The sequence below is a fragment of the Lutjanus erythropterus genome, chromosome 4, assembly GCF_056507025.1.
Source record: "Lutjanus erythropterus isolate fLutEry1 chromosome 4, fLutEry1.hap2, whole genome shotgun sequence".
NCBI lineage: Eukaryota > Metazoa > Chordata > Actinopteri > Lutjaniformes > Lutjanidae > Lutjanus > Lutjanus erythropterus.
Window position 1 is genome coordinate 29,276,571 of NC_139320.1, and position 25,250 is coordinate 29,301,820.

The 25,250-nt window shown below is 40.1% G+C and overlaps 1 protein-coding gene across 1 annotated transcript; it reads right to left on the reverse strand.

The window, feature by feature from the left end:
* Positions 1-536: 536 nt before the first annotated feature.
* On the reverse strand, positions 537-24,894 carry hif1al (hypoxia inducible factor 1 subunit alpha, like). Its single transcript, XM_084717551.1, has 15 exons — positions 24,747-24,894; positions 14,724-14,914; positions 12,444-12,637; positions 10,254-10,338; positions 9,652-9,767; positions 8,588-8,763; positions 8,339-8,445; positions 7,665-7,812; positions 7,242-7,498; positions 5,192-5,373; positions 4,998-5,093; positions 4,364-4,527; positions 2,862-2,973; positions 2,162-2,285; positions 537-1,345 (listed from the first exon to the last, which is right to left on the reverse strand). Exons 1-15 carry the CDS (start codon positions 24,779-24,781, stop codon positions 1,278-1,280), a joined length of 2,055 nt encoding a protein of 684 aa, XP_084573677.1. The 5' UTR covers positions 24,782-24,894; the 3' UTR covers positions 537-1,277.
* Positions 24,895-25,250: the final 356 nt, after the last annotated feature.

A 25,250-nucleotide genomic window follows, 5' to 3' on the forward strand; every position in this document is an offset into this window, starting at 1 on the left:
ATATCCCTGGGAAATTTGACAAATCAGGCAAATTCATCCTGTGTATTCTGTCTTGTTTTTGGCAGAATACACACAAAGTGCAGAGAGAGAGACTACAAAGGTCTACAAAAAGTAGAACTATACTGAAAACACAGTGAAAAAGCAACGAGATGAACTGAAACAAAAGATCCACAAGGCCTAACAAGAATATCATGGTTCCTGTCAATACTGGTATAAGGTGACACTGTTATCTATAGGTTAGGCAACAGCAATGTGGGCATCAGAGGCTTGTGTGCAATGCATCCTGGTACATGTAGGCACTGCCAGCAACAGCACTGCTTAATTTACCGCTTCACCTTTGCCATAAACACCGACTGGACATCCACGTAAAAAGTGACAAACTGAACCGAGGATTTCTCATTTGGCGGCTTTGGCTCCTCTGTCCTGACGTCTCCTTGTCACGACACACCCTCGCTGGGAGGAGCCAAGGTGTGAGTAAAGGAAGCGAGGAGACACGTTAGCCGAAAGAAAAGCACCAAATGATTTCGCAGTCACGCCGATGTGTCTGAAAGTCAGTTTACTAAACACTTGAAGGGAGTGTTCGGGGAGTTACACCCCCCAGAACAAACACTGGACGATAAAGTTGACTCAGCATTTTTCAATAACACAATAATAGTTCAGAGTTCATTGTTCTGATAAATGCACTGATTAAAAAGATTTAGCACAAATGTATAAAAAGATGTTAAAATATGCCACTGAAAATGTGCCACTGATATTCTGCTAGTTTGTTAAATGAGAGATGAATGATTGACAAGACTGAAATATGAGGAACTTGAAGCTGCGATACATTGAACTTAGCTGCTCAGAGAAAATACATTTCCAGATTTATCTCACCGTGTCAGATTTTTAAGAATTCACATCTTTTGTTTGAAAGTTTTAGCACCAAATGCTGCTTCCATGAACCAGAATGACCACAGTGATGTTTCTCACATTAAATCAGTGATAAGAGTAAATGTTGAAGGAAAAAAAGCGACTGGGCAGCAAACAGCACCTCCCACCTGCCACCCAACACGTCACCCAACGAAAAACCCCAACAGGCGTGAGCGTCCTGGTCCAGCTACAAGCATGAAGGTCAACAACCTTACATCGTGGTTACGCAGTGTGTGTGAGTTTATATTTGTGTGCGTATGTGTTTGTTTGTTTGTTTGCAGGGTGCTGTTCTCAGACAGATCCAGCGTTGGCTTTGAGTGCAGAAGTCAAACCAACTCTTCATCAAAAAAAAAAAAGAAAAAGCTCCATCAGGTCATCGGCGAGAGAGGCGGCGACAGGTCAGGTGGGCGAGGTATGAAAATGTCCCTCATCAGAGCTGGAAGAGACGGAGACAAACACTGTGATGAAAACCTCTGCGCTTTAAGATCTCAGTTACACCCGATTTTAACGTGAGCTGAATAAGGAAATACATGCTGATAAAACACACAAACATACAACACAAACTGAGATGCATCCTGTTTGTTGACGAGTTCATCAGCTACCTAAATTATTTCTATCTGATCATAATGCAGCAGAATCAAGGTAACAAAAAGCTTTATAATACCAAATGTAAATACAAGGCCTCCACAATCTCATGTCAGTACATCCAGATAATCACGTTTATATCATGTGTAAAAGACATCTTAGACGTGTCAGACGTGTCAAAGTGGCATAAAGATAAAACAATATACATAAAAAAAGAGTTGGAGTTTAAGAATAAATCAGTCAGATGGATCAGCGATTAAAACAGCGCACAAGAGAAGCAACTGAATGCTTGAAGCAGGAGAGAAAATCAATAAAATCAACCTTTAACTGACAAACATTTTTCACCATGGTTGAACCCATAGGTAGGTTTTCAACTTTGGCATGTCTTAATCCAAGTATATTCACCAGGACGTATCCGTGCTGATCTGCTGTAATGACTGTATATACACTTACTGTATCTTGTGTGCATGAATTAACCAAAAATGTGGGCTCTCCAGCGCTGTGTGGAGCAGAACTAAGTTTTACTCTCAGGGTTACAGTCAAACCTCAAGAGCCGTCACAGTCTTGTCTCTTTTACTGGTTTAAATTAGAATTCAAACTCACTAAAAAGTCTGAGACTGTAAACTGTTCAGCCGCAGACATTTGTAACTGTGTGTGTTAATCTCACCTGCAGTGTCACAGAGTCCCTGTATGCCTCCTAAAAGCGGGTCTCTGTCTGTGAGCAGCCGACTCCGCCCTCCCGGTCCCAGGTCCAGGATGAATTCCGATTGGTCGGTTTCATCCAGACAGTCCTGAGGATGGAGGTTAAAAATGGTCAGAGCGAGATGCGGCACACCGCTGCAGGGAGCTTAATTAAACACCTCAAAGCTTATTCTAATAAAACTGTGAAACATCTTGAGCAATTTTCCTGAATTGGGACAAAATTACCATGCAAATTTAAGCTCTATTTTTGAAAGGTAATATGAAAATTATAACTTGCAGAACTTAGTTATTAGAGAAATCTAATTATTTCAAGCTATGTCAATGTAAAAAAATCTTGGTTTTAAGTTCATTCACAGTGATCAGGGCCCTTCATGCCTGCTGCTTTGTCATTTACAAAGTGAAAATAAAGTGCTGTCAGATGGTTTAGATGAAAGCATCTGTGTAATAATCAGCTGGTGATCTGTTGGTGTTTAACTCATCAGACTTTGGGATTTCACTGCAAACAGAAGTTAAAACAACCAAACTGACTCATCATTGAATCACAGTGGAAAACTCTGGAGGCAGGAAAATGATCTGCCTTCTAAAGCACTTTGCAAACTTTGTAAGAAAAAAGGTGCCAGATAAACAGATTTTCTTCTTTCTCATCTTCCTCCTCTTCAGCTCACCAGTAATCTGTGGCTGAGCAGAAGTTCCTCTTCTATTGAGGAAGCATCTTGTTTCTGTCTCTTGTCCTGAGTCACCAGCTGGGACGACAGATCCTCGTCTGGGTCGTGGGCCCTGCAAGAGAGACAGACAGAGAGGGAGACTGTAAAACATTTGTCTTTTTTCACAGGCAGAATATTTAGACCCACATTGTAAACTGTTATACTGTTTAATGCACAGTGTAAAACATTTCTATTATAGTATAAGATCCTCTGATGTACACTGTTAGAGCTGACTGTAACATTTCACCCTTGTATATACTGAACCTAATCACACCACTGTGTCAGACATTATCGCACTGGTTCAAGTGTAACACAGTCAAGGTACTGTGTGCATTAGTATTTCCTGTAATTTTGCATTTTTTTGCCTAACTGCTCTTGCTCTAAATGTATCTATTTATTTCTGTCCCATCTGGGGGACCAATAAATGATTATCTTATCAGTTCTACTTTAAGCAGGTTAGTAGAGAAGTGAACTGTCTGAGAGGTGACGTTGAAACAGACGCACCTTTTCCTGCAATGTAAAACAGTCAATTAAATCAGAGACATTTATTTTCACAAGTTTGATATAATCTCAAATGGCCTTAAAATTAAAAATACTCCTGGGAGAAGGAGGCAGCATGGATTGTTGCTTGTTGATACAAACTGGGCAGTCAGATCTGTCTTTTTTTATTGTTTAAGTTGTTTTTTTTTTACTTATCTGTGTGTGTTTATATATATACATATATAACTGTATATGTATATAGCACATCACACTTTATTTGGCCTTGTAAACATCTTTTTCTCAAGCTTATAAAGCCGGTTTGGATTGAATTAAATAAGTAGCAGATGTTAGCAGTCAACCCAAAGCACATCTGAAGCTGACATCTATTAGTCTTTCGAGGCAGAAGTGAGCCTGGGAAGCTGAGTCTAAGATGTCCTGATTTGTCCTTCAGTGGCCACTGTAGAGAGGATTTGACTGGTTTGATTAGCTAACATGTCCTTTCCTCTGGCGCCATCTGCAGGACAAACTTTAAATGTTTTGGGTCCCACCAGATGTGAAGATTTAAGATGTTTTCAATCATCCTACACTGTTGTTTTTACAGCTTCGCCTTCATTATTCACGAGACAATTTCTCAACTTATGTAGCATTGAACAGGAAAAGTTTGTGAATTCATGCCTGTGATTAGTCAGAACTTAAAGCTTTAGTATTAAATCTATATATATATATATGTTAAAAGCTCTTAATCATTTTGTAACAAATGTGTGCTTTATCTTCTTGTTTATCTCATTTTGGAGTGAAATCCTATCAGCAAATTGATGGCTGCTCAAAAAAACTTAAATATGTTCAGATTTCTGCAGCTCCAGTTGTCACCTGTTTCATCCTGCTTCATTAACATCCTTTTTTTTTTCACCAAATCAAGATGCATTTTTCCCTCAACTCTCAATTAATTTAGGAACCACCACAGAGAGAACTGCCCATCTCACCGTTTCCTGCTCAGTGTGACTCCGGGGTTCACAGTCGAGGGTTCGGCTGAAGAGGATGAAGGTCTGTCGGCTTCTTCTGGCAAACCGCTGAGGAAGGTCAGCTGGAAGTCATCGTCCATAGAGATGTAGGGAGCCAACATCTCCAGATCCATCCCCTCCATGTCCTGAGAACAGACAGACAGGAAATGAAAGTCGGAGAGAAAAGCAGGTACGAGTTAACTGTTACACAGACGGACAAGATGTCCATGTTGACACTGACTGTGTTCTGAAAATCACTAACATATCTGTTAAATTGGTCTTCCACTCACTGACCACAGCACTTGAGCACCAACACCCGCTCAACCCACATGTCACCCTCCTCACCCGGCTGCAGATGCAGAAAACCAATCTGCAAAGAATGTGCTTTAGGTGGAGTTTTGTGCCCTCGGCTATAACTGCTTTAAATATCCTGGGGCCACACTGTGTTCTTGTTTGTGTAGATGTTGTTTTGAATGTTACTTTTGTGTACACATGGTGAAAAAAAAATCCTCTATAGAGGAAAATAAAGAATGAATCTGAATCAAAAACACTCTGAGTGCACTCTTCTAGTTATGATCAGTTGTTTTCTTTAGTATCATCTTTTCTCTCGTCTTACCGGCAGTGTTTCTCTGCTCTTCTGACTATCTTCTGACCAAACCGCAAAGAACTTCTCCACCTCACTTGTGTCCATCATCTCCTCGTTACAGGAGCTCTGAGGAAGGTCGACAAAAATAATCGAGAGTAAACTGTTAACTCAGACAGAGAAACTAACGGTTAAAGAATTACATAAGATTTAAAGCTCCTGTTTACCGGCTCAGGATGAGGTGAGGAGGCTGGTGGTGACAGTGATGATGATGATGATGAGGAAGGTGGAGTGAGGGGGTTGAAGATCGGCCCGAGGAGCTTTCGCAGCTGCGGAGTGCACAGATCCTGAGGGTGGTCCGGCACCGACTCCGGACTGGACGGATTGACGAAGGACAGCTCATCGAAATCTGACAAAGACAGAAACGCAAAGACAAGACGCAGTTGTCATTTTCACGCTCAGCACCCATGTTGTGTAGGTAGAAAATGTACTTCTGCACATGGGCGTGCTGATCTTAACACGAGGTGTGGTCATGAGCATTGTTGATGCGTTGCTACTCTGAGGCAGCAGAGAGCGATTGTGCCACTGACCAATAAAGACATGGTCTTACAATGGTTCAGTATTTTCCTGCTATTTAAAGGACGCTTTATTAAGATAGTAAGATGAGCCTACATACGTTCACAACATGTGCACACTGCAGTTAATCCACTGGTCATAAGAATGATTAGATTCTGATTAACTGAGGATGCGTTGCAGGTGAGTGAAATACAGCAAAACCTGAAGAGAGATGCGGATTTACGGAAGGCACAGCAGCACAGTCCAGGTTTATACAGGGAAACTGTTTAGAGTAAAGCAGCCGTATAAATCCTGACTTTCATCAAAGCTGTCTTAAACAATTTCTTTCTTTTAGAGAGTTTCCTCAGTCCTGTCAATGACTGCAGCTTTTAGTTTTGCTGCTTAAATATTAATAATGTCATGTTTCCATGTGCGCAGTAACAAGTTATGCTGTTTTGCCTCGTGTGTAAATGCACACAGCCTCTCTGTTTCACCCACATGGAGCTCATACAATCTGAATCAGATTGTTCGTTTTTTTTTTTTTTTTAATGACCAGGCCTGCCACTACAAGTGGGTCATTTTAGCATCCCTGCTTGCTTCAACTTGCTGAATCTGTCATTTCAACAGCAAAGAGCCAGAGGCAGGCGCACCCGGTTCTTACAGGTGATGAGGGATGACACTGATTTGTTTAATTCATTACACACCCAAAACACACCGAAGAGATTAAATACAACCTCTTTGTGCCTTTCTTTGTAAACCAGATTATTCTTTGTTTAACAAGTGGAGTCGGATACACCAGAACTGCACTTGCACCATTCCTTTAGATCATGAACTACAGATCATTCATTTTATCTCTGCAAATCTTATCTATTACTGGCAGTGACAACACGGTGACCAATCATACGCCCTCATTAACTTCATCAGTTTCCTTTTCAGACTCTTTTTAAGTGTCGCTTCACGGTGAAGAGATGATAGTAGCGATTGTGATTTGGTGATCTGAAGATTCTTGGGACTTCTTTTTCTCCAAGTTCTTTAACAGCGTCTACAGTAGTTGCTTAATTTCTCACTTTGGCCACAACAACTCGACTAATGTTTTCCAAGTTTTATAGTCTTGAGGACTAACTGGTCGTCGTCATCTTCTTTTGATGTTTTCTGGTGTACAGTGCACTGTTTCATATGATAAACTGTTTTTTAAGAGTTTCTTTGTGTTAATGAATTTCCATCCTGAAGCAAAGTGATTCAGTCACTTCGTATCTCGACCTACTCTACACTTCTCTCTCCTCTATTGTGCAGGACTATGCTGCCTTCACAGTATCTGAAACACAAAAATGAATGTTTGTGTTTCATCTTTCATGAAAGCAGTTGGGTGAATACAAACTAACAGATCGACGCAGCGGTAGACCAGCGACTCCTGCGTTCTGCAAGGTGAAACAACCTTTTTTGCTGGTAATATTCTGACTGTGGATAAAAACCCTCATACAACCCTACTTGAAATAATCCGAACTATGCCTTTAAAAGCAGAAGAAAGTAAAACTCAGGTCCAGCAGACAACATGCTGCTGATTGAACAAAAGTATAAAATTTACGTCTGATATTGAGACATTTTGTAAAATACAAGTAAAAGTTCTCATATTGGGGAAGTAATGAGTTAAACAAATTAACCTCTCTTCCAGACACCGCCTTCTCTGCTCCAGTAAATATAAAAGTCTTTGGTCTGTCTCACCTGTCAGCGGCACGATGACGTCTCCGGCCTCGGGAGCCAACCGGAGAAGCTCCTCCGGATTCTCCTTCAGTTTGAAGAAGAGCCTTGAACCGTCAGCGTCCGTCTGGCTGGAGCCGGAGACGCGCTCGCCATCGGGGTCAGAGTCACCCATGTCAGAAGTCCCACAGTCCTGTTGAGCAAGAGCTGGTGAGCGGGGCTGAGCCTGATCACAGCGGATCTGCTCAACGGAGAAAACGACATCTGGCTGCTCGACCGCGCTGCAGAAGAAGACAACAATGCAGGAGGTGAAGAAGAAGAAGGGGAAGACAGAGACAGGTTGACAGAGAAGGTTTCTAATGAGCTTGTTTTCCATTTTCTATTGGCCACATCATTGGTCCATTATGTTTACTGCACACATGATGACCTCGCTGCTTCTTGAAGTACCTGAGTATGAAGTTGAGGCAGACGACGGCTTCGGGCTGTGACGTCTTGTTGTTGTAGAGGACGGTCGCCTGGGTCTCTGCCCAGACGAAGCCGCCGTTGTTTGCCAGGAAACGGTACTGGCTGGTGCTCACCTGACCTTTGGACAGCACTGCACAGCGTGGACAGGGACAGACAGACAAGGACATACAGTCTGGTTTGTTTACATAGAGTGTTCGTGTCAAACACCAAAACCAGTGACCCTCAACTTCAAATTAAAAACACATTTATTAAACTGGTAGCACAGCACTGTCTGCTGCACAGGGTGGAGTCATATGCCGCCGCGGCGTTCCTCAATAAGCTAATGACCCAGAGGCAGAGGTGGACCCCTGATTGGACACTAACCCTCTTGACTTATGGAAAAGTAATCAGATGCGCCTCCAGAGGACACAGCGTGTCAGCATGTTGCTATTTCTGAATAAAAACTATGTGAAGAAGGACATGTGAAAATAAAGGCTGTCTCATGAGAAAAAACAAGTGCTGTACAGGGAATCTTTTTAAACAGGTCACATTTTAAACAGTTAATCTGAATCTTGTCTGTTGATGGTTAATGATTGGTTAACGAGGGTCAGCTATCAGTCAGGACAATAAATCCAAACTGGCATTCCTACAGTTCACACAAACACACTGAAACTCACATGTGTGCAGGCTTTTGTTGATGCGATCAGAGTCGAGTGCGTGATGAAACTCATAGGCCGAGCGGCCAATCAGATCGTCAGGTTTGTATCCCACCAACTCTGTCACCCTGGAAACAGAGAGATGGACGAAAAACAACAGAAGAATTAGGAGATGTCTATTCTTCTTCTCCCCTCTCTCTCTTTTTTCCCTCTTCTGTCTTTCCTCCCAGTAATGGGGAGGTCAAAGGTCAGGGTTAGTTATGATCCTACCTGCCCTCACAGTGTGTGAAGTGCAGGTCCATGCTGTGGCGGGTGAGGAAGGTGCAGGTGTCCAGGGGGAACTCCACGCTGGACGGGTGAGAGATGGGCTCGCACAGCAGGGTCATCACTCTGGCTGCTTTGGGGCCGCCGCCAAACGGACGCATGTGACCCGTGCAGTGGAGAACCTGCAGAAACAGGGGGAGCGTTCAGTTAAGATTCACAGAGGAGCTGAGTACTGTTTCATCAGTACTAAATACAATACTTTTTCTGATAAATTTATTGAGAACAAAATGTTTTTCTAAAGCCAAACGTATCAAATGCAGCAGCGTTTAATGTCTGTACAAGAACGTTTTCTGATTAATAGTACAGGTTTCATGTCTCTTCATGCTGATCGGTCACATGACACAACATTCCAACATTTCCCTTCAAAGCTCTTCGTTGTATTTTTAGCATAGCTGACATCAAGTCTATTCAGGGCATAAAGCTAACGTTTAAATATCCACAGAGCTGTGAGGCTCTGCAAAGCCTGCCTCTTACCATCTTATGATTTTTTATTGTTTTACCAGGTAGAATTTGGGACCTTGGATCTACATACAGGATGTTCACGTTTAAAAAGATGATGGTGACTGAGGACATTTAGGCAAATGTTGTCAGCAGAAAGTGTGACAGTTGGGGTGCAGGACTGGACACGTGTTGCTTTCTAGTAAGGGCACGAGTGTGTATCTGCTGTGCTGAGCGTGTGTGGACGTGTATACATGGAAAACTAAGTGAGCTGTGTATTCTGTCCAGAGAACTGGGCCGACTGCCAGACATCATTTGACCCACTCATATCTCTTACACACTGGACTTTAGTCCTGTGTGTGTGTGTGTGTGTGTGTGTGTGTGTGTGTGTGTGTGTGTGTGTGTGTATGTGTGTTTGTGTGTGTTGGATTTGTGTCATCAGAGTAGCCACTCTTGGCTGGACAGAGCTATCCACACTTGACTTTAGCACTGAACTAAGTGTGTGTGTGTGTGTGTGTGTGTGTGTGTGTGTGTGTGTGTGTGTGTGTGTGTGTGTGTGAGTGATACTGGACCTTCCAGGCAGCAGACTTGATGTTGACGGTGCGCCCCCTGCTGGTCAGAGTGCTTTTCATTCTCAGGAAGAAGTTCCTCTCACTCGGCTGCTCTTTCATTGTTTTCTTACTCAAACCTGAAAGCAATGTGACAAAGAAAACACGGCTAACAGTTTTATCACCTTAAAGTCTTTGTTTGAGTTTTGTTTCCAAACTAATACATTTATTATTCATAAAAACTCAACACTACTCTTATAAAACAATTGAAAGCACAAAAACTGGTTGCAAAGTTCTTCAAGGAGCAGCTGGTGACTCCACTGCAAACATTTACAGACAAAACAAGCTTCCCCTGACATCCTTTAGTGACTCTTTATTGCCAAAACAGTGAAGGACAGAACTCATTTATGTGACATTAATTCATGACAGTGCAGTGATGATGGTTTAGCACATGAACAACCCCAGTATAATCTCAAACATCAGCACAAAAACTGCACAGGATGGTAAATACTGGATATATTTAGCATTGACACAGATCCAAACTTTGTGGCATTTCCTGTTGAACAGTATGTTCCTTTTTTTTTAAGGATTTTTGTGGTAATAAATTAATAAACAGTGTGTCTGACCTGGACGGGGAGTCAGCAGGTCTCTGAGCTCCTCCTGATCGCAGGGATGAACAAAGTCATAAACACTGTGACCCAGCAGCTCCAGCTGTACACAACAACAACAACAACAACAAAACAACAACAGTCGGTAACAAAGAAAAACTGATGCATCAGGTTGAGATTGTGAAGTCGACTTCATCCACACTTAAAAGTTCAAAACATTTAAAACAGAGTGATATCGCATTGAGATCAATTAAAATTCACCGTACTGCTGTACATGTATTTTGTCTGACTGCTGCCTTGGATAAAAGTTTATCTCATTAATTTTTCTTTACTGAAATCACCCTTTCTCATAACAATTAGGGATATTAACAATATATCAAATATTCCAATAAAAAAATGTCTTGACAGATGTCCTGGTAGCTCAGCTGGTCGAGCGTTTGCCCCGTGCACAGAAGCTGTGAGTCCTCTGCAGCACGTACAATACAACTAAAGGCATAAAAGCAACCAAGAAATATATTAAGAAATGTCTCGATATCATACTGGACTGTGAGGATATCTGTAAGGGATAATGAACAGTGAGCGGGCCGTTACTGTGAAATAAATCCTGACAGGGTGACACAGGACTTTCACAATAATGACCTGCATGTTTATTCCACAGAAAAAAAAAAAAAATCTATTTGGAACATATTTATGTGACACAAAATATTAATTTTAAAATGATTTTATGGCTTTACATTCAATAGTGACCTGCTCACTGTGCATCATCCTACTTGTTACATGGTTATTTACAAAGAAATCATTAATTTGACACAAAATATGAATTTAAAAATGATTTTAGCGATTTATATTTAGTGATTTATATTTAGTGATAATTTTTTATTGTTTCTCCAGAGTCTATGATCAGAACTGTGTCAAGGTCAGAAAGGAGTAACAACGGAGTTTAACAAAGCCATGTAATAAATCTTTTTATTACATGGGTAATCATTTTTATTTTCCATTGCTGCATTGCTTTTGTTCTGCAGTTGCACATAAATAATTAAAAGATTCATTGCCAAAGACAATGCAGGGAGGAAAATGAAATTCTTTACAAACAAAAAAAAGCTCTACACATCAGATTTACTATTTAATAAAAGGATATTTTTTGAAGTCATCATGTTTCTTCAGCGGGGTATTATTTTCTGAGGAACTGACACTGAATCTGTCGTATGACATAATTCCAGGTCCACAGTCCACAGCAGGACCGTACATTTCACTCTGTCACTCTGCCTGCAGTTATCATAACCTCAGCGTGATTCAATAACAAACTTGATCTCAAACAGAGCTAAGAATAGCTTTATAGCATGGCTTCTCTCTCCGCTCGAGTTTCTCAGAGTAGGTCACACACTGTCCCAGAGGCTTACAGTAAAACCACCAGCTCCAACTAAAGAAACAGTCGGCCAGGGACAGTGCAGTAAACTCTGCTGCCAAGGAGGAGTTTAGGAATGAGAACCAACATATCTTCATCTGCGGCAGAGTTACAAGAAACTACCACGAGCTGACGTGGTGGAAAATCACTGCTGCGAACAAAAATGTTGATGCTGACTTTTCACAAGACTGTTGCACAGGACAGCAAATGATGGGAAAAAGCTTTAAAAGGAGCAATATGAAGGAATTGGTTTTATTCTTCCCATAATGCTGCTGTTTTTCGGTGACCAGAGTGGCCACTATTAGCTGGTTAGCTCAGCTAGCTGTGAAGCAAGTAGCAATGCTATTAGCTGACTCTGCTCAAAGCTCTGTGGGGTTGTTGGTGTTAATACCCCTAGCACAGGAGGAGGAGGTTGTCTGGAGGGGGGGGGGGTGACCCAGTGGGGAATGTCTGCAGGGAGCGGGACACCAGAACTGGAGGTGAGTAAGCTCATCTTAGTTTGATAAAAGAGGGAAACTTAAATTGGGAGGATGCACGGTTGTATTATTCTGTTTAATAAGGGACATAGAATAATTCATTTCTTGACATTTTTTCATTTTATTTATTAAACTAAAATGGTTAAGAGAGGTTGCTGAACGAAACAGACTCTGTGCTTGCTCACAACGTTTTAAACTAAAATTCTTACATACTGCTTCTTTAAAGACTAATTATTATTAAGAATAACATATTAGATGCTATGTGATCTGTGTGTATTATTTTATTTTTTAGCAGAAAGTGTCAAATAATTGATTTTTTTATTGTACCTGTGTGATGCCGATGTGTTTGCTGACGCTTTCCGTCAGGTAGATCATGTCTCCCTCCTCAGTCATCACCATGATGAAGCCAGCCAGCGCCTGAGGATAGAAAGAGTCCATTGGATCTTCCTCCTCCTCCTCCTCCTCCTCCTCCTGCTGCTGCTGCTGCTCCTCCTTCACCCCCTCTTCCTCTTTCTCACGTGCTGTAGAAACAAACAGTCGTGGTCAATACTTGCATGTAATTCAGTGTCATGTCTTTATTTTTGTTATAAATGGGTGGAGAGTGGACAAACTGCTGCCATATTTTCAGACCTTGTAATGAATAAAGTTATTTCCAGTTGAGTAAAACAAACTTCACCAGTGAATCGGTTTAGGTTTGAATGCAGCTGTCAGCAGGAGCACGCTTCAAATCCTGATGCATTTTGAATGTTTGTCGCCTGATTAATAAAAATTCTGCTTTGTCCCTTTATTATTGATGAGTTCATTACTCTGCTCTCACCCCCGAGGGAACAAAACAACAATGACACAACTCATAACCGAACACTGAACACGCAAAGAGCCGCTTTTCCCATCAAGCAGCCTGTGATGCCTGAGCGATTTCACTATTGAAACTCCGTCAGTCATGAAATGGAGATGCAGATAAAGGCTGAAATAGACATGAGACAAACACTACACACTGTGTCTGCCGCACAGAACCTGTGCTTATTTCAAAAGCAATCAGACAACTATTCAACTTCTGGATACCAAAAGAAAACTCTCCAAATCCTTCACTTAAGATTTGCTACATTTTTAGAGTTAGAAAGGAGTTTGCAAGTTGAAGCATTTTGTTCAAACGGACCACCAACAGCCAGATCCTGAATAAAACCTGATATCTTAATCAATGTGTCTTCATTAGAGGTAACCTAATGATCGCTGCCATTAGATTCCAATTATCTGCAAGCACCAAAGTAGAAGTTAATTATTATTCAGCCCAGCCGAGTCATCCAGGAAACAAGTTTAAACTGAATTCTTTCAACATAAAAGTCTTAACCGGACGAAACTTGGCAGTTTTACTTTCCTTGCAGCTGCCAATAAACTAATATGTAAATAAAACAAATCATTCAACACATATGCATGATAATAAAATTAAACATTACTCAAAAATACACTAAGACCATGTTAAAGATGCTAAATGATGAGGATCCACCACCACTCAGTTCTTTTATTAAGCAGAAAAGCAGTTGTTCTTCATTGCAGCAAAACACTTTATTTCTTCCATTCAAAGCGTGGACAGTGTCCATCTTTTTTTTAAAAAAGACCAAAACACTCAGTATGCGCCGTGTCAAACATTTCAGTGCCACAGCGGTCAAAAACCGTTTGCCCTTCCGGGTCAAACACCCGACGACAGCAGTAACCCTCCTACCTTTACACCTGAGCATGAGAATATTACAGCCACACCCAGCGTTCAAAAAGTGATGAACGTATTTGGCTCCTGCATCTCCCTTTAAAAATCAGTTTTATGAGTTGTTGAGTTTGGTAGAAACTTTATAAGCTTTGTGAAACGCTGTATACAACAAATATTTGCCACCTCTTGTAAATTAGGCAAATGAAAGTCACTCCTTTCTTTGTATAAGAAATATCATGTCAGTTTGTCCCGGTGTGTTGCAGTCCCAGCATGTAGTCTATACTTAGTGACTAGATGAATTATATGCCTTGTCAACAGCAGATCAGTGCAACACACACCACTGCACACACACTTATTTATTATTGTAAATCATTAATTTCCCACCCCAGTATTACTTTCATTTTCCACGCAGTTCTGCTGAATAACTCATCTTTCATGGCACAGAACAGATCGCTAATTAGAGGTGTCTCTTTCAGCCTTCTCACTTGCTCGCTCTTTATATTTGAACATCTTCCTTTATGTTTGCTAAAAACAAATATCCGTACCAGTGTTATGTTGTGTACAGATGGCAGCACGTTGCATTTTCACCCACCTAAGATCCAAACACACTGCGAGCCAGACTACCTATTTCCTTATCTGGATAACATCTCCAGACACAGATCATGTTTTAACATCAGGTGTAAATGGGGTCCATTTTATATTAAAAAGCAGTATTTCATGCCAGCATACAGCAGTAAAGGTAGCACTTGCATGTAAACTCAAAAAAAAAAAAATTTGGGTAAAAGTTTAATCTGAAGCCCAAAAATAAAATCTGCACCATTACAACATAAATCTTGTAATAATTTCTGAATAACTGAGAAAACTGTGGAACATTCAGGTCGGATGTCTGAAGGTGCGCTTCTTACCGGGTCGCAGGAGGCGGTGCATCCACAGGTAGCTGAGGGAAACTCTCATGATGGCAGATTTGTCCAGGTGGGTGGAGACTCGACGGGGGAGCGGCAGAGTGCTGGCCAACTCATAGAACACCTCCGTCTCCTGACTCCGCCTACACCTGGCCGCATCCCGAGAACGCAACTTCCTCTGCTCTGAACTGCTCCTACAGAAAAAACAAAAACAGAGAGACGGGACATGAGCAGAGACAAAAGCAGGGAGGGACAAGGAGACAGACAAGTTGAGCGAGGGGAACATGGGAGAAAAAAAAAGTCAAAGTGGGACAAAAGAGAAAATGAGACATGAGTAAGGAGTCCAGCATCAACAAACAATCCTGCCACACTGCTCAATTCTCAGCTTGTTAACATTTTTCTCTCTTCAACCACGTCTCCAAGAAAACACTCAGCGTCCACAGTTCATGTCCAAGAACAACACGTTTCTGTTTGCCTCTGCATTACACAATTTTCATGGTTCAATCTGACTCGACACAGAACTACTGCACAGTTCAGTTAATCGAGTTCAGTAATAAAGAAATGAAAGGAAGAAAAACCTGTTAAGACATCTGTGAGCACTGCGTCGTATTACGAACTTCTTGATGGGAAATAAAACTCCAACTCTTTTTTTTTAATTAAATAATACAACCATCACAGGTACAATGATCATACAATGATCAATGTGACTGTGTGTTTACAACAACAAAAATCTGAACTTTTGTCTTTTAAAGTCTTATTTAAAGTCTCTCTGGGATCTCCTGGACTTCGCTGCAGGAGCCACAGCAGAGCTTTTCTCACACCTGTCTGTAAATTCATCTCTGCAGTTTTAAAGTGGGTGAGAAAAAAGGGCCGTCGCCATCGTGAAATTTTAGTCAATGATTAATTTAGAGCTGCTGTGATAAGTCGATTCACCAGCCACTTTTCAGGAATGTGAGGATTTGCTGCTCTGCTTCTTTTCATTTATGATAGTAAATACTAATAATAGAGTTATTGGGCTTTGGACTGTTGGTTGGACAAATGAAGGAATCAGAAGACGCCACTTTGGGCTCAACATTTTCAGAAGCTGACAAAAGTTTGCCTCCTCAACCCCACGATTTTGAATCAGTCATTAACAATACTGACAAAGAAGGATTCAAACTTAACTAAATAAAGGTTAGCAGAACAATATCAGCAAACTTCCAACAAATTTCCCCCACACAGATCATATTCATTCAACTTCGTTTCATTCTTTGACAAAACAAAATGCAAAGCGATGTGCATTTCTATCCCGTACCATCATGTGAATATTAAATGTGGCACTAATTCTCCGCTCAGTGACCATTAAACCAAAGCAGAAGAAGGAGGTACAATGAAAAGACATCATTAAAAGAGCATCAGTCAAGCCTAAACCAGACGACGATGCATCAGCACCAACGCTGCTCAGCCTTGCTGCCAGTTTTTCCCAGTGGTCACTTAGTGGCCGAAAAATCTTCAACCAGCTCCAAAAACATTTTTCCCCATAGATCACAATTATAACAGAGACGTCTGTAAACCTGCAGACATTATACCTCGGACTGCAAACGAGGTCAGTCATGAATTTTTTATATTTGTAAAACTTCCTCGAGCCAAAAAAGCAATTGAAAAATCTGTGATGTCATCAGAATGTAAAGTCTATGGGCCGAACAGGAACTCATGAGCAGGGGGGAAGTACAGTGTATTCAGTGGGCCGTATTGTCCAGGAACCTAGAAAACTGTTTTCAGATTATGCACCAGACGAGCAATTCTCCTCGGACTGAATGGGCGCCATCTTGGAATACAGTATCTGGTTCCTTTTAGTAAATTTATGGAAAAAACGACATGGAAATATGATAATTCTGTCAGCATCACTGAGCTGTTTTATACAGATCATCACGATCAGGCGATTATGTGAGAACTGACCCAGTGACAAATACAGACCCCCGTCTCTTTATTTGGCCGATGATGACCACAGTTCAGCTCTGTAAACATTCCTGGATGTTTTTTTCCAGATTGGGAACAGAAATGATAACAAAAACAGGGAAAAATGTTGAAAACTGAAGAGAACAGTATGTGATTTATTTCAGCTACTGGGACACCGTCCAGATCCTTCCTCCCTCCCTCGCTTGTTGTCCTTTCTTCCCTCTCTCTTCATCTGTCCCTCGATCTCCCTACACGCCTTTGGCCTGCATCACAAAACATGTGCGGACATGACAAACAACACAGGGCTTCATTTCTCGACAGTGGGTGGATATACTGTACGCTCACATAACACAAACACAGAAAACAAACAGCATGAATACACTCTTGTTGAATCCACCACACACACACACACACACACACACACACACACACACATCTATATCAGTATATATTAGGAAAGAAATATCAATTATACTAAGATCGGATCTGACATATTATATAAAAAAATTTCATTTGAATTCTGAGGTAAATGCTGAATAAAAGTCAAAGTGTATTTGTGAGTTTTTTTTGGATGAACTTCACAAGAAAAATAAATAAATGAACATTTGTTCAGTCAAAGCTGTGAAATATTAAATCATCCATCTTTGCTCACTACATCTGAGCTTTTCTCACCCTCAGGCGTAAAACAACACGTAATATGAATTAAAAATACAATAAAATAACGTGAGATTATCAGTTATCTTATTTGCAACGGTCATGAGAAGCAGGTAATTATTGGTTAACGGCCGAAAAACATCCATGCCGTGCATCTCCACTAATAATCACTGCTACTACATCAGCACCTAGAGGTCACTCAGGCTGACTCTGCAGAATTCAGACATCAAAAACAAGGACACAACAGGAGACGGCAGCTGAATGTCAACTCAGAAATAACTTCTCAGCTGTGACTTTACAGCAGCAGCTGACAGACAGTTTGACACAGCACATGACACTATCCAAACTCATGCTTTACAGTGTCTGCAAACCATTCCCAACATGACTGACCTCCTTCAGCATTACTATGCTTTTAATACAACCGTGCCCCGGAGAATATTTCATTTTGATTGGCTGGAGGACATAAGTATTCTCACCATATTTGTTGCAGTAGGAAACATTTATTCTAGTGTTGACAAAGATGAAAATAAAGTTTTGATTGTAGGATTGCACTGGCATGAAGTATAAATGACCTGATAATCGACTTCAGCAAACACAGAGATGAGGACAAACAATGCAAATCACAGCAGAGCTAAACTATGGAACCTGATTATAGTTATTTTTTTAATGTCATCATCTTGACATCACAAGTTAATTGATTTCTAATTATAAAGTGTTAATTTATCTGAAGAAAATCAAAGATTTCTTGAGATAATCACGGAGATCTGTACTTTCCTGACGTTCTTCTTCGTAAATGACGAGGACTGATCTGATAGTGATTTCTGACAGAAAGACACGATGCAGTTTCTTCCTGTTAGATGTTGACTGCAGTTCAGTCTGATGGGTTCACCTTGATCTGACATTTTCAGCTTAAATTAGCTGCTACAGTTGTCAAGACGCCATCTGTGCATGCAGGTACGCCACTCCTGATCTCTGATAATTAATAATGGGTTGATTATTTTGTTGTTATCTTGAGATAACATAGATTATTCTTGGTTTCTGTACTAAACTGATATTGATCGACAAGTATTGTTTTTTTTGCAGATTTAACTGTATGAGTGTACATGTCAGCCAATACGAGACAGGAAACCACAGCAGAGAAATGACGAACAAGGTTAAAGATAATTTAGAAACAGTATCTGCACACATCTAAGGGATCCGTATCAAGATCATTAGTTTATGTTCTGTGTTTATGTTGGAAAGAAAATCTATCAGATAAAATAATATTATTTGATTTTTTTAAATCACAAATATTGTCAGGGCTAATGCTCCATGAGCTGTCCAGGTGTTGCTTCCTCAACCTTGAGGGACATTAACCCACTAACACAGGGTCATCAGCCAAAGAAAAAAATAATTTAATTAACTAATTAAGTAACAAAATTCTGCCCAGATCTCCACGACCCTCGTTAACATATTTCAGCAAATATGGCCGGACATTTTTCTCAACAAGCTTCCCTCGATCCATCACAAGACAGGTGACAAAAAACACAAACAAACAAAAAAATTGCAGAGTCAACTATTCACCATGATAGTTGACTTCTTTACAAGCAGAAAACCCATCAGGAAAGAAAATAAACAACATTTTGAACTTACAGAAACATCCTCTGTCTCTCCTCACTTGTTTAACCTGCTCAGAGTTAAATGTTAAACACTGCAGTGAAATAAAGTTGTGTTTCGACAGTGTGTTTGTTTTATATCCGTGTTGTGTACTCTGTCCTTCAGTATGCAGACAGAGGGACGCAATGTTCCTGCCACCTGAATAAAAGACTGACACACCCTCACCCTCATCCAACAATATGACAGACGGCATTAAAAGCTGAGCCACTTAATAATCTCTGAGAGAAGATCTGCACTTGAGTTTGTCAAGTTTTCAGTTCTGCTGTACAGCTGATCTCTGACTGACTCTGATGCAGAGCAGCAGAAGTTTTCACAAACACAGGGGGGAGAAAATATTTTCCAACATCCTCATTATGGGTTTTATATAAAGGTTTAAAAGGAAACACACACACTTGTACAGTGTGTGTGTGTGTGTGTGTGTGTGTGTGTGTGTGTGTGTGTGTGTCACAGCAGCATTGTAATTCCATCCAAGATATTCCTCGCTGGAATGAAACTCAACCTTTTGTTCAGAGTCATTTTATCTGCCAAGTCCTCATGTCTTTCATACAAAGATCCGTCTGTAATGTAGAGAAAATCACACTCACCGCACAAAAGGACGCGCTTGAAGACTGTGTGTAACTTTCACTGCAGAGGAGTTTGGTTTGTTTATGACTGGTGCTGCTGGGAAAGACTCATTCTTTTCAAATGACTACTGAATTCTTGCAAATCGCTGTTTGCAGTGGGTTTTTTTTTGTTTTTTTTGTATCACATTTCCCAGAGATCATCTGTCAGTCAAACAGTGTGGGCGGGAGCGCGCTTTCTTGGATCGTGACTTGATGACTTGATGCAGTGCTACCTTATCAGTCCCTCCAGGAAACTGCAATGCTGCAAACAATTCATGCAAATTCAACCAATCCCCTTGAATTCTGCGCAACCTTGCAAGTTCCACCAATCAAACTTCCTACATCTACATATCAATGGATTGTTTTATTATTTACTAATTTTTTGCATTTATATATTTTTTTATTTTGTCACAGGTACTGAAAAGAACACACTTGTCATTGTTACTGAACATTTATCATGGTTCTGTGCACCTCGGAAAACACACTTAATAAAAATTGGCCAGAAAAACATGTAAAACTCAAAAAAAAAAAAAAAAACTGTTTGTTGGTCTGTCCACTATTCCAACAATCACCAGCTCTGGTTTGGTCAAAATAAATCCTTAATTCACCGCGTGAAAACAGTGTAAAGAGTCTGACTCTGCAGGCTTTTTTCCTCTCACTCCTCACCAGCTCAGTGCACTCATGGTCGGGTGAGTGGGTGTGAACTGTGCTGCTGGATGAGAGCGCTGCTGTCACTCTGCAGAGTATTACATTAACAAAATAAAATTACAAATATTGCCCCGAAAATTGGCCAAAAAAAAGCAAACAGCAATGGACTCAGCCCATCGTCGATAGATGGTATATTCGTCCAATCGCCCAACCCTACTCAATGACACCAAAAACAAACTGCCTACCCCAGCTTTAATCGGTCATCAAGTAAATAATCAGCAGAAAAAAGGGATAATGAGTCTCACGAATGAGTGTAAGCTGCAAGCCTGATGGAGCATCTGTGTTAATGTGCCACAAAGTGCAAGCATGCAAATATTAATATGAACATAAAAGTGTGTCAGACTGCAGGTACAACAATAACATATCTCCTCACAATCTGCACCAAATGTACCAACCAACTACTGCAACTGATAACAATACTGCTGCTGCTTGTGCAAACAGTACAAGTTAATAATAATCAGTCAAACTCAATCTGACTCCCAGTCCACACAACAACAAGACGTCTGCCAGCTGGGAGGAGTCACAGGACACAGTGTTCTGGTGTGTCAGAGAGCGGAGCTGCACTCTCACACCAGCTCCTATTGCTCAATGTGTGTGTGTGTGTGTGTGTGTGTGTGTACATTTGTGTGAGTTGGAGAACAAACTGCGGTTACTGAATGTAAGCAGCTGTTTATTGGCAGGCCTGTGGATCTGTGTGAGAGGGGAATACACACACACACACACACATTCAGGCAAAGACACACCTCCAGCTTCTTTGACACACACACACACACACACACACACACACACACACACACACACACACATACACACACACGCTAATTGTGTGGGAACTGAAAGGTGAATGATTACCAGCAGGTCAACCTCAGTTACAGAGAACACAATGTCCTCAGCTGTCCTCCAGCAGAGGAGACGGAGTCAGAGCGTCGAATGTGAAAGGAACAAAAGGAGAGATCAAAATCAAATCGTACAGTAGAAGAAGATGGAAGGAAAGATAAAGTACGAGAGACAGTGAAAGTATGAGGAAGTGGAGAACAAAGACCCTGACACCCCCTCCTACACACACACACACACACACACACACACACACACACACACACACACACACATGTACACAGCAGACATCTCATATTCCTGTTAACACGTACACGACTCCGCTTTATTTGGGTCGGAACAAACTGTTTACCAAAACAAACTGTGTGAGGGCATGTAATCCAACCGCTGCCCTCAAACCCACACGCATCGACTTCACATGGCTTTTTGACGACAATGATACCAAAATATTTGGGACTGATTTTGCAAACACGAAGACAATTGAGGACATGATCACCAATTTCAGAAACAAGTACAGTATTATTGATATCACACTGACACAGAATGATACGCAAAAGCTTAACAACATCTGCACTTTTTAGGAAACTTAGAGGTTTTAATGTGGATAAAAGCATATTGACATTTTTTTTTTTGCAAGACTTGCATGAAAGACCATCATGAATTTAGCTCAAAAGATCACAGCTGACACTGGCCAGTTCATCGCAGGGTCGACGCACAGAGACAAACAACCACTCACAATCACAGTCACACCAACGGGCAATTTAGAGTTATCAATTAATGTCTGTCATGTCTGTGGACTGTGGGAGGAAGCTGGAGCACCCAGAGAGAACCCATGCAGACACAAAGAAAACATGCAAACTCCACAAAGAAAGGCCCTCCCCCAGCCATAAACTCCCCAGACCACCGAGCCGGCCGTGGAATTCGAACTCAGGCTGTGAGGTCATAGTGCTAACCACTGCGACCCAAGAAACAATAAGCCTTATCAATAAATTCTGACCATTTTTACTGCCAACACCACATCACTCTATATTAGTGAATAAGTATATTCATGTTAAAACTTAAGAAATGAGAAGTGATTTAAGCTGAGTAAACAGGCAATCTTATTATTCTTATTTCCTCTTAACAAACAACACTTCATACATGAGGCAGAACAGGCTCACTCATCAGTAAAACAACAGACACATTTAAAATGCTTTAGAAAAGTTGAAATTAACAGAATTTCTTCCACAAGACTTTTATTTATTTAGGGACCCAAATAAAATCTCCTGTGACCCACCTGTGGGTCTCGACCCAGTGTTTGGGAATGACTGTGACTCAAGTCACAACTCTGATGCCTTTAGACTCGAACTGAAATAATTAAAAATACTTCCAACTCAATTTGGACTTTAAGTAAGGAGTGAAATCTTAATACTTTCTAGTAGCTGTAACATTAACGCCAAATACAGCATATAAATACATTCATATTTAGATTAATGTTTTGTTTGAACCTTCCTGTCTGTGGGACTCAACATGCAGTTAAACAGTGAACTAACAACATTATTATCCATGCATTTGCTACAGAACCACTGTTTTGATTGTAAAGCTGTATATAAGTGAGATATTGTAGTGTTAATTGTCTTAAAAGTACCTGAAAATTGACTTTCAGAGACCAACCTAAATATTTAGGTTTTACAGCCTCTGTTCAGTTTGCTCATACAGCTTTGCTTTCATGCAGATTTACAGGACAGATGTGCATATTTGGGTGAAAGTTTTTGTTGTTCAGCAAACGCTGAAGTGAAACTAGACTCATTTCTTGGACAGACAGGTCAACATGAGAGGTTCCTCTCTCAGCAGGTGATGAAGATAAAACCTGCTGCTCACCGGTCAGACGAACATTCAGCGCAGTTTGATGCACGCTGCTGTTTTTGGATCCTGTTTTATTTCTTCAATACATGAAGGAAAACAAAAGATTAAATGTATTTGTATTTATTTAGGGAAAAAAGGCTCATGGGTCATAATTCTCACTGTGGTGACGGATTGCTTTCTTTTAGGGCTGAAATTAATATTCAACTATTTTGATAAATGTTTAATTATTACAGTAAAATTTAAGCAAAATGCCATAAAACTGCTGGGTCAAACTTTTCAAACATGAACAGTTCCAGCTTGTATTTGTGTTACGCGATGGTAAAGTGAATATCTTTCGGTGTGAACTGTTGGTCAGACAAAACAAAATAAAATTTAGTTGCAGCCCTACTTTTATTTTGTGTAAATAAAGTTAAAATGTTCAGTTAAAAGTTCCAGAAACATTTTAAGATTAGTTAGTTTCTTCTTCCCAGCCTGTTTTTGATGCAATGTTTGAGTAAAATCTAACACACTCAACAGAAAACAGGTCTGACAGCCACTACAGTGAGGTAACTACTTTTTTTTTTGGATACCTGAGTTTGAGTACTGATAAACTCAAGCAACCAAACAAGAACTTTACCTGAATAAAATCCAGCGCAAAGCCAAGTTTTGGTACTTGACAGTATTTTACACTACAGACTCATTTTCTTCAGTACCACAAATCATTTAGATTTGGTCTTCAGCCCCACTGACCCTGAATAACTTCTGATCTTTGTAAATCTAAGATTGAAGAATCTGGGTCAGTGAGTGTTAGGGCTGCACAATTAATCAAAAATATTATTGCTATTGCAAAATGTGTGTTAAGAAAACTTCTATATTAATGATTGTCATGAGGCAGAGACATCTTGTCCTACACATCAAATTCTATGGACTTAAAAAAATACATCTTCATTTGGCACAGATCCCTGCAAAAATAAATAAATAAATAAATCACACCAGTCATTTAAACATGTTTTCCCGATCTAAATAGAAATAATGATGTAAAAGTTATCATAACCTCTATTATCAACAAATCATATCAGTTAAAATAATCACAATTTGATTTTTCTTTCTTTTTTTTTTTTTTAAATGAGGTCAGGCCCAGTGAGTGTTCGACCAGATCATATTCACTTCTATATCTTTAAGATTAGTTTATAAGTTCAGGTCCTCAGAGGGGTAAGGGGTACTTTATTTATCTATTATTACTTTATTTACTTTATTTATTTATTTTTATCTTATTTGCAGTTTTAAGGGAAATATAAAAACACAAAGTGAGAAGAGTTCAGTAAACACATGAAGATGAATTCACTCCAGTAGATATCTAAATGTGTCTGTGGCTGCTGGACATGATGATGATTAAACTCCGTCTGTGGTTCCTCTAATGACCAGACTGAGACATGAACAAAGACTCAGCAGCCATAATAACAACACAAGACCACCTCCCCCGTTTAGGCCTGCAAGGAGTCATGGGTAATTATAATAACTTCACACTAAAATCAAAATCTGCTGCAGAGGTCAGACCCTAACAGACAGTATATGAAGATGTGATGTGAGAGCGACATTAATAATAATAAAAAAATATATACAAAAAAAAAAAAAATACAAAATTAATCTCAAATACAAATCAGCGTTATCGTCAATCAACAGTCTGCGTCATGAGTGTTGATGGTGAACTGGACTCGTCGCTCAAAGTTGCAGTGAACAAACAATGCGACTCCAGCGAAAACTCACAATAAAAACACATTAAATTAGTATTTTAATAAATGAAACTTACCGTTTGACCGCGACGATTTCTCCTTTCTCCGCCATCTTCAAACTGAACGCAGCTCAGCTGCGACTCTGCTTTTAATTACTGTTTATTCTGCCTGAAAGACAACACTGTGCTGCACAAACCAACCCCTCATACCAAACACTCAGATATACAAACTACACAACTGTAAGGAAAGGCTGTTTCCGGTTATTTTCAAAATAAAACTCCAATGTCGCTGATAACATTAACTTCCAGTTAGCACGAGGAAAAGATTTATTGTATTGATAGACTTGACCCCGGCTAGTTTATGTAAATTCCACCATAAATTATTATTATTATTTTTTTTAATTATGTACACTCCTACTCAGTTTTAGAATTAGACAGTTTTTATTTTCTGTTATTATGTTATCATGGTATACTCTCCCAAACTTTTGGCTGTATTTAAAGTTTTAAACGTTTTCTTCTTTTGTTTTCAGTCATTACCCTTTATGCAAATATCTTTGAGCTGCATTTTATTCATTAAATGTT